This window comes from Fusarium verticillioides, chromosome 3 (assembly GCF_000149555.1).
Source record: "Fusarium verticillioides 7600 chromosome 3, whole genome shotgun sequence".
NCBI lineage: Eukaryota > Fungi > Ascomycota > Sordariomycetes > Hypocreales > Nectriaceae > Fusarium > Fusarium verticillioides.
The window spans coordinates 3759122-3776947 of NC_031677.1; the positions used below are offsets into that span (position 1 = coordinate 3759122).

Here is a 17826-nt window from a genome sequence, read left to right on the forward strand (position 1 = left end):
CGACGATTTGATGGGAACAAGCAGTTAATAACATATCGGATATACGTCATGAGAGATCCATTCACAGGGCAGCCATAAACGCGACCCTACTGCACAGAAACACACACAGAACCCACACCCTACGGAGCATGCACACCAAACAGTATCCATACAGTACCTACTATCACTTAACCTAAAGGTGACCAAGAACAATCACACAGGTGTCTGTTCATACAATTCCTTCGTGCAGGATTTGGAATTTGACTGCTTGATGACGGGGAAAAGAACCCCTTTACAGGCAAGTCAGGGACAATTGCAAATACGGTTCGGTTTGCCCGTTGGTACCTCTTTACCGCTTGAAAGAGAGTTCAACTTTAATCGTCTCGAAGAATCTAGCACTCTACCTAGGTACTTTCACTCTTTGCGCACCTTAAAGAGCATCAGATCTGGTACGCATTTCGCCCCAGGGCAGGGTGACGCTGGCGGTGGGCCTTTTTAGCCAACCCAAGACCCTCCAACAACCCCGTGCCTTTTCTGGTGCATGTCGAAGTGCTCGCTCTTTGCTGACACTTGTTGATGTCGGAAAGAACTGTCTGAGGCCAAGGTTGTGGGATTGGTATGTATAGCCATTACATGACAAGCAGTGCTCTGTGCCACTATAGCCCCCCTATTTCACCTTCAGCTTGGCTGTATGCCTGCTATCCATGGCTCTGAAAGTACAATTGTCCGTCGTCTCAGCCCTTGAAGACCCCGGACAAGGCACCCCACACTTGCAGAGAGGGGACGGATGCCACCAATTCTGTCTCGAATCGTTCCGGGCATGCAGCCGTTACAATTCCAGAGCCTCGCTGCACCACACTCCAGCATGACCACCAGTGATCAGTCGACAGTGGACACCGTCCGGACTTTTGCTGACCCAATGTCTTGGGCTGATGAGAGGTTCAGTCAGCTCACGGCCTCCGACATCATTCGTCGCAGCCAGCCGCATATTGAGAGGAGCCTGAAGGGAGCTCATACAACAAACAATAGCGTTAAAATTGATCATGTCGCTTCCCGAGTCTTGTTCGGGGGAAGCACGAGCATACTCACAACCTTGGCTGGACTTGGTTACTGAACAATGTGTTCGAGAACTTATTCGTACCATTTCACTCAGGTGCACACGCTCGTCCACTCTTGCGGCACATGCCCGTCTAGCCCGTCTCCCGCCTCGGCGATGGATCCCTCCTATCCGCCAGTCACTATTCCCCGGCTCCAGAATGTTTGACTTGGACCCTCCAATTACAGATTCGAGCATAGTTATGGAGGCCAACAACCCCAAATGCATTCTTTCCAAGGACTTTGTTGCCCTTGGTGGGCTGCCAATGATTCTCTGTACCGTGATAATGAACTGCATCTCAGGTATCTTTTCTCTCGTTACTGCGTTATCTCTAGAGATGAACCAACAGTGTGCATCTTCTATGTATGTCTTGAATTAACTGTGACAACTCTGGCGGAGGGCGTTCCTTGCTACTCTCAGCCCAAGGGCACCCCACTGTGCGCCACGAACCTGATTGGGGTTCTCAATATACGGTTTCCTGTTGGCTGGGTCTCATTTCCTTACTGACGGCGATAGGTCTATTATGAGGACATCAAACTTCGCATCCTCAGTCTCATCACGGCCATCATTCCGTTGCTATTCATAGGTGGTCCTTGCCGAACCGAGACGCTACGGTACTTGACCAAATCCTCCTCATCAAATTAGTATTAGGCACCCCCGTTTCATCAAACCCAGAAGACAACGAACGGGATGAGCTTTTGACTCGGCGTTTCCTGCTTCGCCTTGTGTTAACAGTCTCAGCAGTGGTCACTTCTGCCCCATCCAAGGCCACTGCCACTCCGTTATTGCCAACCTACCAACCAATACGCCCCACCAAGAATCGTCACCAACTTCCATGGCCATGTCACTTTGAATAGCCCTTATCTAGACAATTCACGAATATTTCTGTGGAGACCTATCTCAAACATGAGTGTGTTTTGTTATTGTCGACATGAAAGCAAAGAGATTTTACCCCTCTCTTTTTGGGTTATCACAAGATATGTAGTCCTGCCATTTGCTTGGTTACATTCCTTCAACAGGCGCGACGCGTCGGCTCAGCATCTAGCCTGGGCTAGCCTTGTCGATCCCGGTGGCGATAGTTTGACTGTCTGACCGAAATGTGCAATCACTAGACTTCAAAGGCTCTTCTCCGGCATTGATGATATTGGTTTGGTGAACTTTACACCAATACTTTATTGGCTGTGTTTCAACAGAATCATTTTGTCTTATTCTAATATGACAGGTAAAAAGAGCAACCTTAGGCTGCCGACTGCACCCTTATGGCTAACCCTAGACTTCAACAGCTGTCTATGTTCATCAAGAGGGTCAGTCAGCATAGGTCGTAAGATCTAGGTCAAGAAGTGTATAGTTTACAACATATTGCGCTCTTTATAATGGGTGTTGTATGAATCCATTCATCTAATATCTAATGATACAGTCAAGTCTAGCTCTAGTGGCTAAAGCGAGCAACTTTTGGCTCTGAGAAGCTCCTTTACTTGTGTTTCCTGCATAACATTTCAGACCTAGCACGCTCTCAAAGTTGCAAAGAATCTCTATCTACACTATAAACGCCGCCTGTACGGTTCTCGTTGTCTCTTGTATTTTCAAACCAACAAAGGGACAAGCTGTTTAACCCTTTTATTCTTTCGTGCAAGTTTGAGGCTATTCTGGTTTGTTAATCAGCGACAACTTGCATTCTCAACAAGATCTCAGGGAAACCTCTCTACTGTTGTTCAGACAGCATGGTGTCACGAGAGATTGGGCATCATGTGCAATCGTTCTCACGACCATCATGCTAAAGGGGTTTCTGCGCTATGCAACAGAGGCTGTTTACAGGCCACGGTTGAAAACAACCTTGCCATTCTTACCTCCCTTGCCATGGAACTCAGGCTCGAGTGACTCAGCGCTCACTTCTTGTTGCTGTGGGAAGACAGCCAGAGCGAAAGGAAGGACGGCGAAGGAGGTGAGGGCAATCAAGCTCAAGTTGATACCCAGGGGAATACCCTTGACGAGTGCTGGCCGTGAGCGCACCCACGCCTTTTGCATAAGGTTCTTGTACCAAGCTTGCCTACTCTCGATATGGTACAAGACCATAGGAGGAAGAACCATGATAGGAGACGCTGTGAAGACTCGACTGGCTGCGGTTTGATACACAGCGAGTTTGGCAGCAGATTGAGACTTGCCCAGCGAGGGTACGTCTCGTTCCGACTTGCCTTCGGCGATGAGCTTCTGCTTGTCATCATCCGACAGTACAGGTCGAACATCGATGCCCTTGACGATCTCGTCCCGGCGCATGAGATAGGTGTTGAGGCCAGCGGCTGTAGCAACGGCAGCGAAGGGAATCAATCGACCGAGGATTTGGCGGGTGGACGGTGTGACTTTGAGTCGAGGCACAATGGCGTTAAGACCAAGAGCGACAGAGCAAGAAGCTCCCACGGCGGAGAGGTATGACTTGATCATGACTTCGGTCGACATGGGGGAGGACTTGTTGCCATTGGCAGTGTTGAATGCGACATTGAGGGACTGGTTGAAGACTTGCCATCCAACAATGCCGACTGTACCCATGCCAGGTTGAAGCATACCGGCGGTCACGACGAGGTTGGTCAGGACATAGCAGGACATTCGAAAGGGAAAGAAGACGGGCTCGCCGGTGTCTGTTGCACAGTATCTCGTCAGCTGGTGTCACGATTGCACTCTGCCAGGGCCATATATACCAGGGTGCAGCGTAGAGTCAACAACCTTCTTGGCATGCCACAAAGATGGGGACATGTGCTCGATCTTTCCCGTCTTGTAATCCGTCACCAGCTTCTTGGCCGCCTCGAGTCCGGTCTTGCCCGCGAACAGGGTCCTGGAGAATGCGCCAGCACGGTCAGCTCATTATATTTGAGGTTGGAGGCTCAGAGTTTCAGCAATTGGACTTACGTAGGGTCTGTAATGCCCATTGTATGGCGTACCCGTCCCATGTATGTTTCAAGGTCATATTGGGAAGCGGGAAGCTCCCGCGCGCCTGGTAGCGAGGCCGACATGTTCTATGTGTAGATACGGGACGGAGTCTTTGTCGGATTCGAGATAACGAGGGGAGTTGCTCGCGAGCAAGAGGGCGGCGGGAGGGGAAAACAGACAAGGCTCTACCTGACCTGAAGCAAAGCAAGGCGAGGCAAAGGTAAACTATTAATTGACCGCTAGAGGGGTTCTTGTGGACTAGAAATGCCCGAATGACCACTTCGTGGGACAAAAAAATCCGGTGGAGGGGGATTGCTCTGAATAAACGCGACGATAAGCTAACGTAGCCGCAGGAGAGTCCCCGCTTTCGGAGCCGGCACATGGCTTAATTTACGTACATACAACCCCGGCCCGGGCTATAAATCGTGGGGTTACGCATAAGGAGAATCGGGACGAGTCCCGAGTAGAGATGAATATCTCTGAATATCTCTAGAATTAACATAGAATTTCTGGTAGAAATTGTTGTATAATAGACACAGCTTGAAGTCCAAAAGACATATCAGGGTCAATCTGTATCGGGGTCGGTCCCTCATCGGAGCAATGATATCAGTCACCCAAGAGATACCAAAATCCTAAGCAGCAAATCAACAAGCCGCGATTGGCGGGTTGATATCCCGAGTCCCCAACTCTGAGTACCGGATCTGCAAAAATACAATGCCGACGAGTTTCCATTCAGCAAAAGATGAAATCCAGCAAGTAAGCTAAGCGACCACGCCAGGATTCGAACCTGGAATCTCTAGAGAGTTCGGAAGCTGGGGACCGAAATCTAGCGCCTTAGCCATTAGGCCACGCGGCCGGAACCTTTTATTTCCGATGAGGAGCAGGATCACTATTCTCTTCCAAGATTTGCACAGTGACGTGTAAGATCATTGTTGTTGATGTTTGAATGGTAGGAATGTCATGGATATGTTGTTGATGAACGATTGTTTGAGTTGTGAGTTGGCTGAAAGCTTGTTTCGAGGGTGGAGTTGTGGTGATGCTGAATGTTCTGTGTTCAGTCGCATATGCGGCCACCCTAGAGGAGATGCCTCGATATGGATAGAACGTATAATTGGTATTAGTTATCAATCAACATCTAGTGAGCTTCTAATTTATAAAGCTATTATTGTACATTCAAAGTTTGTGTCGACGGCTGTGAACAGTTCGAGACATGTTCCTATAGTAGAAACTCACATCTATTCTGTTCCTAAGGCTCTACAGACATGAACAGCCCGAGTTACTTCGAACAATAAGCAGTCATCATCAACAGGTCATATATAGCGTTACAACTCTATACTTTCCCTTATCATACAAGTCTATTCATACCGAGGACCTTATTTGTCACCTGCATCCGCCATGAGCATAGCAATCGCAGGCTGGAAAGCAGCAGCCTTCCTGAAATCGCCCAGCTTAACACTCATAAGATCAAGAGCCATGAGTGCCTCACCAGCCTGACCTCTCTCATCTCTCTTCAACGAATCAGCCTTGACATAGCGTTGCGAGAAATGCGTGAGCAGCGTCCTTCGAGCCTTCATCTTGCGCGCAACCTCTAGTGCCTCGCCCATTGTAGAGTGGCCCTTTTTCTTAGCGTGAGCCAGCATGTCATCGTCGAACGTGCACTCGTGGATAAGGAGGTGGGCACCTTCGCACTCCCGAGCGAACTCGTTTGAGGGACGGCAGTCACCTGAGTATGCGATGCGGAGACCGGATGTGAGCTCGAGTTCTGTTCCGTAGGAGAGCCAGCAGTGAGGAACTGGGATGCGTTTGATAACACGGAGCCCAAAGTCTCCGTTATCGATCACGAAGGGGCCGGTGTTGTACTTATCGGGCTTGGTGCTGCTGCAATGGGGGAAATGGAGTCTGTGGAAACCAATATCCTCGACTTGAGAGACCTCTTCCAAGAGCGCCTTGTATCTTGATATACAGGATATAGCTAGCTTGGCATTGGTGTCCTCGATGGTGTGCTCGTACCAGGCTTTGATCATATTGGGAGTACCGAGGTGATGATCAGCGTGAAGATGGCTGATGACAATGCACCTGAGATCTCGGAGTATATTTCCAGTTTCCTCCTCTCCAAAGAGCCGTCGGATTTGACCCAAGGTGCCCTCACCAACATCGAGAAGATAGTTTCCAATACCAGGTACCCGAATCAGTGTTGACGAAACATTGCGATATTTGCCTGGAATTGAAGAGCCAGTCCCAAGGGGGATGATTTCAGCATCACGATTGGGAATATCTTGTTCGTCCTCTTCCAATTTTCGCAAGAACTCGGGATCAGATGTCTCTTCACGAGCCTTTCGTGCCAGTTCTAGAATCTCATCACTGACAGACTGAGCTGCCTCCATGAGATCAGGAAACGGGGCAATCTCGCCCTCGCCGAATTTGAGTCGAGGCATGAGCGCAATTTTGGTTCCTGTCCGGCCAGACTCAACCTGTGATCCATTTGGCATGGCTCCCTTGACATCGTTATCGAATTTGAGGAGAGTGAATCTCTCAGGGTCGACCCTACGTAGCTTGGTCTGTAACTGCCCAGGTCCAGCCAGAGAAATCATATTGGGGCATGTGTCTTGAGCGCAGAAGAAGTGCTTCATCGTGGGGTGCTCATCCACAAACTTCTGGATTCTAGCATCGTCTGCCATTCCTGGGCCGAGAATCCAATACACAATAGCCACATGAGACATCAATTCCGTGTTAGACCATTCAGGTCGCTCCATGAATGAGTCAATGAGGTCGTGAGATTCGATGTCGGCGAGAATGAATCCTTGTCCGGGCTGAGTCTCGCCAAGGACCTGCTCAGGGGTTACAGTGACGCCATCTTTTGTCACTACAGTATTGCCCGCAGTCAGTTGCTTGAAGTCAGTGACCTGTACTCCAAGCTCTTTCGCCTTCTGAGGATTGAATTTCCCGCGGCGGTCGAGGCATTTGACGATGTAGCACATGGAGCTTTGGCTGTAGATTGTTGGGGGCAGTGGTCGATGTGTCACGTTGAGGATATCCCCGCTGCGATCGATTTGAGTCTCCTTCTCGGGGAATACCCAAACAATTTGATCCGGCTCTGTCAATTTTGACCCATCGCCAGGTCTAGGACCCTTGTAAAGCTTTGCTTTGCCTTCCTCCCGTATAAAGATAGTAGTATCCTTGGGCTTGACCTCGCTCAGCTTGACAGGGATGAGCATGCCGTTTCCTTTGAGTCTTCCATTGAACATGACTTTCTCAACAAGAGTGGTCGCATATTCAGGGTCTGAAAGTGGTGACCACTCTTTGAACTGTGCTTCCTCTTGGTCTTCACTGATAGCGATGGCGCTCGACCTGCGACGCTTCTTTGGGCTGCTGGAGCGATCTCGTTGAATCGGAATCTTCCACACACGGAGCACGTCGTCTTTCCAGTCGGGTTCTATGCTCTCGATTGTCTCAAGCCGAAGGTTTTCTCTATACTCATGCGTGCGCACAGAGATCGGTTGACGTAAAATGACGGGACGGCATGCGGCGAGAGTGTGGTTTAGATTCTCGCCACCATGGATGTGAATGGTTTCGAAAGCAGCTTGCTTCGTCAACTTTTGGCCCTTGCTCTTCCTTTCCTCATTGATCAATGCCGTCTGTTCCCTGCTCGCCTCTAGAGCGCCACCAACTGTGAGAACATAGCCGAAGAGACCTCCAACCAACTCCCACGAGACACTGCCGCTGAGAAAGACTTGCTCTGTTGCTCCCATTCCAAGTCTCCTGCTCTGGAAAGCGCGCTGTGTCCCTTCTTCGGGTCGGCCAAACAGATACGCCCGTTTATCGCTGTGGACAAAGAGACAGGTTCCGGGAGTATCCACGGTGGGCGCCGAAGCGATCTCAACCGTAGTCGTCATTGGAGCACCAGCAGAATTCTCGCTTAGATTTGGATTTGGGGTTGGTTTTGGTTTCACGATAGGTTCAGAGAATAGGCGGGGTTTTCTGAAAGCTCGAGACTTTACTTTTGGCTTTGAACCGTTCCAGGCTCGTCTGCAGAAATAAAGTCCAGGTGAAGTTGATGAAAAAGTGGGTGGTAATGGACGGCTAGAAGAATTGAATAAATGTGCGAGGCGTCGAGTGCCCCATGTTTGCATGAGAGAGTTTTAAAGAGTTAAGAGGGAATTCGGTGCGATACAAAAATGCATCATCTGCTTAAGTCATAGGTAATCGATATATATTTCGGCTTGAAATCTACGATCAACTTTTTTTTTCCTAGAGTCAGACGCGGCGAATGACTCCTCTTTCCGTGTTACACTAGCTCGCGCTGTCACATGAAATGGTTATAGTGGTTGCATTATGTAAGGTGGCTACCCTACACTTGGAACACCATAATCTTGCGAATCTATCAATATGAATAGATTATGATCCCCTAAATAGATATGGTTGGTATGGTATCACTCTCTCTTTATGTTGTTATTGGAGTTGATAGCCAATGATGATTGATCACAAGAATCTTGATGATGGTCCAAAGTTAGTAATTGGCCAGATTGTGAGAAATCTCGACGGTGTTGCAGTATTGGCTTCATCCGCTGCAGGAGAATATCCACGAGCAACAATGATTGACTTACATCATATATCATGTATCAAGGAAGTGATCTTCTCTTATTAAAGTAACCACCACTTATAAGAGCACATCTCTTATTCCGTATTTCCGAAACTAGTAAGCCCCCTTCGAATCATAGTTAAGAACTAAGGCTCTATACCTGACTCGAAATGTACTCAATCAATTACCTCACTCAAAGCCAGTACCAGTGGAGAAAACAGACAATCCACTTGCTTTATCACGCATTACAAACGATCTTAGCAAGCAACATTACCAATGAACTTCCATAGAAAAGATACCCCGGAATCAACATCTAACCCCGAGCCCCTCCGAATATCCCCATACTTTTATTTTAACCCAAGCCAAGTTTCCCATGCGTCGCATCTTTAAACCGCTCACAACTCACTCATCGCGGATATTTCCAACCTCTCGATTCATCATGGGTGACGCAATCATCAAGCGCAATCCTCACCCGGATTTTAAGGGGGTCGAGGCTTCGAGACCGGAGCTGGATGCCAAGTCTCAGTTTCGCTACACCAAGACTGTTGACGCGGATTGGACTTTTGGTGAGGGTGCGAATAAGTTGGGCAAGGATGATGGCGATAAGAAACATGTCACCATAGATCCCCACGAGGAGGGTCGCCCTGCGGGGTTCAACTACAAGCTTCTCATCTCTGCTATTGTACCGCGTCCTATCGCTTTTGTGAGCAGCCAAGCTCCCGACGGTACAAAGAAGAACCTCGCTCCATTCAGTTACTTCAACATGATGAACCACGACCCGCCCATGTTTGTTGTTGGTTTCGCCTCTGGACTAGAAAATGCGAAGGATACACTTCGCAACGTCTCCGACTCCGGCGAGTGTGTTATCAACATCATCTCAGAGCACTTCATCGAAGCCGCAAACTCAGCTAGTGTCAACGCCCCTGCTGATGTATCCGAGTGGGATATCTCAGGCCTGACACCCAAGTACGACTGTGAGACCGTCAAGTGTGCTCGAGTGGGCGAGGCTATTGTCAGCATTGAGTGCAAGCTCGACATGCTCAAGGAGTTCGACAGCAAGGCACGACCTGGAAACAAGTCGGGCTGCATGGCCGTTTTCGAGGGAACTCGCTTCTGGGTTCGAGAGGATGCGTTGAATGAGGATAAGAATATGGTTGATCCTGGCGTATTGAAGCCAGTCAGCCGGTTAGGAGGAATCACATATGCGAGGGTTACTGAGGCGTTTGAGATCCCCAGAACAGATTTTGATAAGGACGTCGGTGGCCAAGAGGGAGTTGAAAAGATACAAAAGCAAAAGAACTAAGCCAGACTTGGTATATATTCATTCATGACCAAACACCAAATACATAGAATAAACTAGCCCGGAAACCAGGCTTAATAACAAAATGACAATCATGCAATACAATTCCCTAGGAGTGATACATGCCCACCTTTCATTCCCTGAGCTATACTCATAAACCAAACCGTCGCCTCATATAAGCAAAATGTTTAATAAACATAAACCCAAACAGTAGCACAAGCCCACGGAGCTTATAGCCAGGTGCTATAGAACAGAAGAAATCATATATGGCTAAATGCCAGAGAAAGCAAAAAAGTGCAAACGCCTGTAGATGAAGTGCTCAGAGATAGATGCTCTGACCAGAATGGGAGATGATAAATTCGCATCCCAAGGGCGACTCCGTTTCGCTCTCAAAATTATGCAGCTGTTTCAGAATGGTGTTTCCAACATTAGGTCCATCATCAAGTCGATCCTTGACATGGATGATGACAACCTTGAGACCTTCGAGGGGCCGTTTTATCTTTGGCACAGATGTGAAGGAATCAGATGGGTTGAGCGTCAACTCAGCCGTCGGCGAAGCGAGATGCGGTGTAGGAGGTGTTTCAATACCAGGGTGAACGTAATCAGGTGTCGAAGCCTTGATGGTCCTGGGAGACACGGGGTCTTCAGAGGTGAGATTCGCGATAGAAGGATTTCGTCGTGGAGTCTCGTCAGTCGTGCTGCCCATGCGCTTGCGCTTCTTAGGTTCGGAGTAATGCGACTTGCGTTCGACTTCGACCTCATGAGCCAGGGCACGCAGCTCCTCGATGACATAACGGGGCTTCAGGTGCCCGTACAGACGATCCTCGGCCTGCGACTCGTCGTAGCTGCACTCGATGAAGATAGCCTTGAGATTACCAGCGGCGATCTTTGGGGCAGCTTGTTGCCAAATATGCAGATTCCGCGGGCTTAGCGATATACTATCAGGCTCAACGTCTCCGAAAATCAGGACTTCGCGGTGGGTGGTGGGGTCCTGTATGAAGTAGGCGCTTGAGTTGTAGACGCAAATTTGCTCCTGTTCCGATACATTGGTTACAGGGCTGAAGCTGTTTTGGGGGATCATGAGTGACCCTCGATGCAGGGAAATAGATCCCGGGTAGTAAGATGCTGAGCGCGCGATGGGGCCCTGTGGCATGGATGCATCATGGCTGCTGAAGCGAGTAGATGCACTTGACGTCGAGCCCCTGTGGCTATGCTTCTCGAGGCAATGCCCATGGCTTACGCTCCAAACCTTGATAAGGAGTCCGTCTGCAACTTCGATGTAACCCCTACTTTCACCGTCGCCGAGTGTCGGACTACCACCTTCAACCAATCGCATATAAGTTACCAGACCAGCTCCGTTGTTCTCATCACTCAGGTTTGGCCATATCACATTATTGAAGATGTGATTCTTGAAAGCTTGGATTGTGCTTGGTAGAGCAGCCAGTTTCTTTGGCCTTGTGCCTGGGAAGCCAGCAGTATTGACTACAAAGCCAGAGATGTGATCAAGGTGAGGGTGAGTGATGAGATATGTGTCGACAAGAGATCGAGTGATGTGGGATGCATTAGCAGAAGGTGACGAGTAAGGTAGCTCAAGACCTGCAAAGGGGCCAGTGGTGAGTGTGAAGGGAGGAGGAGGTGGCGGAGAGGGTATCGATTCTTCCATGATACGTGTGATGGCAGAGAGATGGACGCCAGCATCGACGGCGACGATAGAGCCACGATGCCATTTTTGGGCAACAGATCGGACTAGAAAAGCAGTGGTGTTTGATTCTTGAGGACCGCCTCCTGAGCCCTGTTATAGAAGGTTAGCTAGAGTTCAGCTGAATTATTCATATGAGTGAGTGGAGAGAAGCCGAATTATGAAATAGGGTATTAGGATGCGGCAAGGCAAACGCCACCACGAATCACGACATGATCCGGTGTGTTGTGTTGTGTTGTGTTGTGTTTCTGGTCGTCATGCACCAAAAACCGTTCTGATATCACAGGTGAACCTCAGTGGGTGTTGGTTGGTTTTTGGAGATGTAACGGTGCACATGTAAACAAACGAGGGATCGGGATAGGCTGTTAACCGTTTGATGATACGTACCAATACAATCACCTGCAAAGCAGGCTTGACTTCGGCTCCCATGATTTGCCTTTGGGAGAAGAGAAAGAAGATAAAGAAGAGAGTAGAGATGAGAGAGGGAGAGAGAGAGAGAGAGAGACAATTGAGCGACGACAGTTGTATCAATGGAACTCGGCCGATTTGATGCCTGCCCTGGAATCTAGGATGTGGATGTGGATGTGGAGGGCCCTGGGAGACGGGATGAGATGGACATGGAGATGGAGATGCTTGGAGAATGGGATGGTTTAGGTGGTCGCCCCACTAAAAGCCCTGTAAGGTACCGCCTGAAAGGTTCAAGCTGCAAAGTAAAAACGGTGGACCTGTTCCTGTTGCGCGCCGTCTCCGTCACTGCTATAGCCGCTGTAACTAGTAGAATAAGTTAGGACCGACCACAAATTCCGGAATGAGAGATGGAATTGGATGAATCTAGTTGATCCACGAACCTGAAGCTGTTTAACTTGCAGTAGTTGATTCGAGAATTAACCACTGATAGCTCTCTGTTATTCTCCGACAGATAAGGGATGCAACCCTTCTTTTGGCCTGCTCTGCTCTGCTCTGGTATGTATGGAATGTGTGATGCAAATACCGGCAGCTCAGGCGAGCTCTTGGAGGAAACCGGAAAAATAACCAAAGGGAAAAAAGGTATGGCACACGTGATTGGATTTATCGTTGTGCCGTAGAACGTTTCTCTCTCAATGCCGTGTGCTACCAAAGCTGATACAGTAGGTAGACAGACTATGTATGTATTGCAGTGGGATGTGCTGATATAGCTTCGCTCTCGCCGAATATCGCCTGTCGATAGACTGAACTTGACCACGTTGATCCTTGCTCTGATCCCGCTTGGCAGGGTATGGGCGATGCAGAGCGATATTTATGATTCTGTCACTTGTAGAACTGAAGAATCTGAACAAAGAAGGTGAAGAATATGCCCCAAAGACAAGAGACGTGAGCTTCAAATATAGCACACGACTTATTGTTCTCGCACTCGCCGAAACGCAACTCTCCTCTCTTGGCATCCATGCCACCCTCTCAAGTCCCGTTCTCCCTCCTCCCCCAAAAGAGCAATATCGAACAACTCACAGCTACAGATGCCGGCTCAGCTACAAGGCCGCAGATCTGTCCTAGCAGCCCTCAACCTTGTTTAGCTTGTAAGCCTGCATCGGCGTTCCCGTACCCCCCTCCCCCCGACGACCCCTCTCAACGGACGGGTCGTTCCCTTACTTCCCCTTCCCCCACCAGATGGGGACAACGTCACTGCTATAACGGGCGAGCTGGAGCCTGGGGGGCTCGAGGTTCTTTGTCGAAGCTTGGACCCCTTTTGCCTGATCAGATAGACGATTTGATTGTCCTTGACTTGACTTGGCTTGGCTTGGGTTGGGTTTCTTTGAAGATCGGGACTGGACCTTGAGTTGAGCCGTGCGTTTTGTCGCTTATAGCTTGTGGCTTGAAAGAGAGGTCCTATGATGCTGGTGTCGTTATTGTTGAAGAAACAAAGAGACTCGATCCGATACTCGAACCATTCACAAAGAATTGAGCCTTTAATATAAAGAGCAATGTTCTATCTATAGAGCCTTTTGTCAAGGTGATCAAAGTTCTCTCTCGACACAACTGGTTCTTCGACCAAGACTAACTCTCTCGATATCTCCATGATCACTTGACTTCACTCACTGCAACTCATAGCTTATTCATTCGTGTATACAATTTGATTCTCTAATACTAAAACAGGAAGGTGAACATAAACTCCAAACTCCGGACTGAATACTAAGCCAAGTCTAATGCACTGATTGCTATGTTATGCTGTTATCCTGAACCATGAGAAATGGGGTATTGCAGAAACACGACACATCCCATGGCTCCATAGATTTTGATCCATATCCTCTAAACCCAATAAAAACTCCATATCCTGTGTAGTCCTCTAACCAGCAGGGATACCGTACTATTACATCCACTCCATGACTCCAGCAACTTTCAATAGTCCTTGATCATCGCCACCTGCTGCCTCAAAGCTTCTTCTTAGGGCTCGCTCGGCTGCTTCTCCTCAAAGGTGAGCCCTGAGTCTCCTCACCAGCGTGACCAGACCCTTCTCGAGGGGATTTGTTTTTTACTGGTCGGGCGGATGGCGATTCGGAAAGACTATCACTCAACGAAGCAGCTCTCTGGCCCTCTGGTGTAGAGGGCAGAGCCACGGATACTTTCTTAGGGGCCGTAGGGAAAGCCAAGCCGGAGGCTTGCGCCTTTTCTGGGGAAGTGGTAGCCTTGGTCTCGGTCTGAACAGAATCAGAAATGTTCCCAGCTGAGAGGCGGGGGCTTCGTCGTAGTGGCGAGATGGGCTGATCTTTGCGACCAGTTTCTGCTTTGGGGCTCGGCTGCACAACGTCCTCCTGCTCTAGGAGAACACTGGGAGATAGAATATCGCTGATTGATATCGATACTCTTTGGATCCCTGGGGCAGGCCCAGACCACTTTGAGCTATCCTCGACCTTGACTGGCTCCTCCTCCTTCTTCACCTCCGGCATGACTCCGTTATAATCAAACTCATAGTTATTGGCAACGGAAATACTCTCTAGCACATCGCTGAAGTTCTTTGTCGAGCCATATGGCGTCAGTTCAGCAGATTTTTGTGTCGGAGGAAGTCCATTGGAGGTCGCCGGAATATATAACTGCTCAGGTTCAGCAGCACGAGAATGCTTCGCCGACCTCTTCTTCCTGGAAGCAGTGTCGCGAGCGGCCCAGAAGTCGAGGCGGCCCATGTGAACGTCAATGGTCTTCAGCTCGCTTTCCGGTCTATCCTTGTTGCGACCACCGCGGCTCCTGGCACGAGCACCGACTTGATGATCCAGATGGTGCTTGACAAGCGCGTAGGAGAGAGACTCCGCATAGTTCGCGTAAGGAGCTTGTAGTGGTTGACCCGCATGCTTCTTGAACCAAGGTCTGATCGTATGCTTAACGATCGTTGTGTCAGAATCCCGAGTGATGGCCATCTTGTTCGACTTTTCCTTGATGAGATGCTCGTCGTCGCGATCATCTGGCATCATTTTCCCATTTGCCATTACCTCTACGGGGTCGATGCACTGCTCGAAGCACCAAAGGTGCATAACACCAGCCATCTTGAAAGGATCCTTCTGACCACAAGAGGTAAGCTGATGGAACTCGTCGAACGCCACGCGCACCCAGCCAGGTCTTATCGTGTTGTTTGAATCAGGGCAGTTCTCGTATCGACACATAGTGTCAGCATCGATAGTTCGTTCTGTGCACTGCGCTGGATTTTGCTGGATCCAAAGCCTTGGGTTTCGAGGACAGTTGTAGACATAGTCCTTCAAGTCCTCAGCCGAGAATAGAATCTTCTTCTCCAACTGTCCCGTGGGCAAGTACAGAAATTTGAACCTTCTGTGCGAAACCCAGTCCATTTCCGGGAATCGGAACATTCCATACATCTTGATTCCAATCTCGAAATCTTTATCCCTTCCGCGTTTAGTCTTGAGGGTCCGTCCCTTTCTACCAGGCTTCTTCCGGGGACCCTCCAGGTCGGAGTCGTCATCCTCATCGTCGTCAAATGCAACATTTCGCTTGCGCTTAGGAGGTGTCTGCAACCAAATTGGCCGTCCATCTGCTTCTTGGGATGGTGCTTGGGGTGGTTCTTGCTGAAGTCTTTGTTGAGGTGGCCGACGAGCCTGGGGAGGAGTCTGGGGAGCTGCCTGTGAAAAGCATGGGCCAGGATGAGGGTCCTGACGACAATTTGCGCATTTGCTTACTTGGATTATCTTGTGCATAGACTGAGATTTGATTGCGGCTGAAGGTTGAAGGGGATACTGTGCCATGCCCTGAGGGCCGTAGATCCCTTGGATACCATTGTCCGGGTAATGATAACTAGGTTGATAGGAATTGTAAGCGTTATAATTGGGAGGAATGTGCCTTGTTCGGGTTAGCTGGTGCTTCTCACAAGACGTGCAAGGGGATAATAAGTACGAGTTTGTTTGTCCACGAGTGTCAAAGAGTGAAAATTGATCATTTGCTGCGAGATCCACGCTTTGAGAAACTCTACTGGAGGCCGCATTTCCCATCACAGGCACAGGTAGTGCCAAAGGCTGATGAACTGAGGACGCATTGGCCGGTACAGGCACGGGTAGTGCCAGAGGCTGGCGTACTGTTCGGGGCTGCTGCGCCAAAGATGTCTTTGGCATGGGAACTGGATCTTGTAGCTGGTGAGGCTTAGGAGCTCCTATGTCGTTGGGCACATTCGACATGGAGTTTAGGTCGGATGGGGCGTGAGTGTCGGCGGTCGATTCGAGCTTAGGATCAACTGGAAGCTGAGCGTCTTCCTTGACTGTATTCGGAGCCACGCCCTGGGTTGCCCCAAAGTCCCACGAGTTGATGAAATCTTCGGATGAGAACTGTTCGTTGAAAAGTCCGTCGTAGTCGTAGTCATCACCCATACCATTCAAAACCTGTTGGTTGATATCTGCTAAGGTGTTGCCCATATACTCTGGGGCAGAACTGTACAGATTGTCCATCTGGAAATGTCCTGAGACTTGCCGGGTACTACTAGGCTTTATGGTGACTATTCAGATCTTGTTGGGACTGGCGAAGTGGTATCGATATGCGTTGTTGCCAGAACTGACGATTTGTTCAAGCTATGCGGAAGAGCGTTCAGGAGCAGATAATTGCTTGGGTGAGGACGAAAGATGAACTAAGGAAACGAGTCTGTGGCATCCTTTATATTATTACTACAAGATAGTTTAGATACAGTAAGAGCTGGAACAGCACATTGTCTTCGTCGAGGGCTTTGTTCAATGCGAAAGAACGAGGCCCCGAACATGAGTAAATCGTAAAAGATGGGCAGTTCTTAGTTGAACAAGGACATCTCCTCACTAGAGGAGAGGGTGTATTCGACGTTCAACCGTCTTTGTCTCAAAGAGACCCGACTTGGAGCCGCGAACAAAAGAAGAACAAACCAGTAGAGTCGAAGTTTCGAAGCCAGACTCCATTTTGGTTTCTATGTTCTATCAATTTTAGATCCTGAGGCCTTGTTAGTACTGGATCTCTGAAATAGAACAAGTGCCAAAGAGAACTTTAAAGGGTTTGATCAGATTAAAAACATGTTTTTCTACACAAGTGTTCAGAACAGGTCTGTGTTATGTGCGTCTCATCATATGGAAATAGAAATGCGATGAAAGGAATAAACAATAGACATACCATGTAACTAGGTCATTAAGCAAGTTCGATGCCAATGAAAATACTATTGTAGTGAGCATGTAGGTGATTCGATTGCATTTTAGCAAATGTCGCGGTTCATATCAGCCAGGCTGACCCAGATAACACATGACTTCATGGTGTCTAGCAAATGCCTCAGAGTCCCTCAAGAGGTTTTAAGTTCGCTGCAATCGACTGGTTGTGTTGAAGTGCAAGACATGTTGAATGGTGAGAATAGTAAAATGGAAGGAAATTTTGAGCTTTTGAGAGGGAAGAGGTGTAATGTGGACCCGGAGATTCAAACCACCGACATCCGATCTTCAAATAGCTTACCCTACATCTGAGCTCTGGGGGATCCGAGTGTCGTAAAATGAAAATGCACATATAGTATTTGCATATCTGTTGACATCGCGGTGATCTATCAGGAAGATAAGGTCCAGTTTCACACATTCTGGACTTTGCTTTGTGTGGTTGATGCGACGCAGTCATAGGCGGTCTATCACAGCCAACTCAGGTTTCTTAAAATAGAATACTCCATACAAAAAGCAACAGCTATTATGGAGTAGATGTGGCCAAGAGAATGACATATACAACGGCGCGCATTTCCTAAACGGATATTAGATTCAGTGATACGATACTGGCTAAAGCACCGAGCC

General features: G+C 48.8%; 7 protein-coding genes and 1 non-coding gene across 12 annotated transcripts; 3 read left to right on the forward strand and 5 right to left on the reverse strand.

Annotated features, from left to right (window-relative positions):
- Window positions 1-245: 245 nt before the first annotated feature.
- On the forward strand, window positions 246-5168 carry FVEG_15648 (hypothetical protein). 3 transcript variants are annotated; one of them, XM_018904841.1, is made up of 3 exons: window positions 246-2297; window positions 2359-4217; window positions 4351-5168. In XM_018904841.1, exon 1 carries the CDS (start codon window positions 1023-1025, stop codon window positions 1452-1454), a length of 432 nt encoding a protein of 143 aa, XP_018750609.1. In that variant the 5' UTR covers window positions 246-1022; the 3' UTR covers window positions 1455-2297; window positions 2359-4217; window positions 4351-5168. The 3 variants fall into 3 exon arrangements, with proteins under 3 accessions (XP_018750609.1, XP_018750608.1, XP_018750607.1); XM_018904840.1 differs by having other exon boundaries at window positions 246-4217; XM_018904839.1 differs by having other exon boundaries at window positions 2359-5168.
- On the reverse strand, window positions 2404-4329 carry FVEG_05484 (hypothetical protein). 3 transcript variants are annotated; one of them, XM_018893719.1, is made up of 3 exons: window positions 3977-4329; window positions 3794-3902; window positions 2404-3708 (listed from the first exon to the last, which is right to left on the reverse strand). In XM_018893719.1, exon 3 carries the CDS (start codon window positions 3674-3676, stop codon window positions 2885-2887), a length of 792 nt encoding a protein of 263 aa, XP_018750612.1. In that variant the 5' UTR covers window positions 3677-3708; window positions 3794-3902; window positions 3977-4329; the 3' UTR covers window positions 2404-2884. The 3 variants fall into 3 exon arrangements, with proteins under 3 accessions (XP_018750612.1, XP_018750610.1, XP_018750611.1); XM_018893717.1 differs by having other exon boundaries at window positions 3769-3902; XM_018893718.1 differs by having other exon boundaries at window positions 2404-3902.
- Window positions 4764-4853, reverse strand: FVEG_15649. Its single transcript has one exon. It is a non-coding gene; the product is annotated as a tRNA-Arg (tRNA).
- On the reverse strand, window positions 5136-8226 carry FVEG_05485 (ribonuclease Z). Its single transcript, XM_018893720.1, has one exon. The coding sequence runs from the start codon at window positions 8125-8127 to the stop codon at window positions 5371-5373; it is 2757 nt and encodes a 918-aa protein (XP_018750613.1). The 5' UTR covers window positions 8128-8226; the 3' UTR covers window positions 5136-5370.
- A 557-nt stretch (window positions 8227-8783) lies between these two features.
- On the forward strand, window positions 8784-9988 carry FVEG_05486 (hypothetical protein). The gene has a single exon (XM_018893721.1). The coding sequence runs from the start codon at window positions 8950-8952 to the stop codon at window positions 9877-9879; it is 930 nt and encodes a 309-aa protein (XP_018750614.1). The 5' UTR covers window positions 8784-8949; the 3' UTR covers window positions 9880-9988.
- Window positions 9839-12324, reverse strand: FVEG_05487 (hypothetical protein). The gene is made up of 2 exons (XM_018893722.1): window positions 11963-12324; window positions 9839-11668 (listed from the first exon to the last, which is right to left on the reverse strand). The coding sequence occupies exons 1-2, from the start codon at window positions 12002-12004 to the stop codon at window positions 10196-10198; spliced, it is 1515 nt and encodes a 504-aa protein (XP_018750615.1). The 5' UTR covers window positions 12005-12324; the 3' UTR covers window positions 9839-10195.
- A 576-nt stretch (window positions 12325-12900) lies between these two features.
- FVEG_15650 (hypothetical protein) lies at window positions 12901-13549 on the forward strand. The gene has a single exon (XM_018904842.1). The coding sequence runs from the start codon at window positions 12999-13001 to the stop codon at window positions 13386-13388; it is 390 nt and encodes a 129-aa protein (XP_018750616.1). The 5' UTR covers window positions 12901-12998; the 3' UTR covers window positions 13389-13549.
- Window positions 13550-13670: 121 nt separating this feature from the next.
- On the reverse strand, window positions 13671-16491 carry FVEG_05488 (hypothetical protein; the record flags this gene model as incomplete). The annotated part of the gene is made up of 2 exons (XM_018893723.1): window positions 13671-15892; window positions 15947-16491. The coding sequence occupies 2 exons, from the start codon at window positions 16489-16491 to the stop codon at window positions 13981-13983; spliced, it is 2457 nt and encodes an 818-aa protein (XP_018750617.1). The 3' UTR covers window positions 13671-13980.
- Window positions 16492-17826: the final 1335 nt, after the last annotated feature.

What these genes read in the sequence shown, in the direction of transcription:
- FVEG_15650 (XM_018904842.1), top strand. Translation starts at nt 12,999, where the DNA reads ATGCCACCCTCTCAAGTCCCGTTCTCCCTCCTCCCCCAAAAGAGCAAT.
- FVEG_05484 (XM_018893717.1), bottom strand. Translation starts at nt 4,080, where the DNA reads ATGTCGGCCTCGCTACCAGGCGCGCGGGAGCTTCCCGCTTCCCAATAT. An exon ending in ATGGGCATTACAGACCCTAC is followed by an intron (nt 3,903 to 3,976) that starts GTAAGTCCAATT and finishes CGCATTCTCCAG; the next exon opens with GACCCTGTTCGCGGGCAAGA. An exon ending in TGACTCTACGCTGCACCCTG is followed by an intron (nt 3,709 to 3,768) that starts GTATATATGGCC and finishes ACTGTGCAACAG; the next exon opens with ACACCGGCGAGCCCGTCTTC.
- FVEG_05487 (XM_018893722.1), bottom strand. Translation starts at nt 12,004, where the DNA reads ATGGGAGCCGAAGTCAAGCCTGCTTTGCAGGTGATTGTATTG. An exon ending in CTTTGCAGGTGATTGTATTG is followed by an intron (nt 11,669 to 11,962) that starts GTACGTATCATC and finishes CTTCTATAACAG; the next exon opens with GGCTCAGGAGGCGGTCCTCA.
- FVEG_05485 (XM_018893720.1), bottom strand. Translation starts at nt 8,127, where the DNA reads ATGCAAACATGGGGCACTCGACGCCTCGCACATTTATTCAATTCTTCT.
- FVEG_15648 (XM_018904840.1), top strand. Translation starts at nt 1,023, where the DNA reads ATGTCGCTTCCCGAGTCTTGTTCGGGGGAAGCACGAGCATACTCACAA.
- FVEG_05486 (XM_018893721.1), top strand. Translation starts at nt 8,950, where the DNA reads ATGCGTCGCATCTTTAAACCGCTCACAACTCACTCATCGCGGATATTT.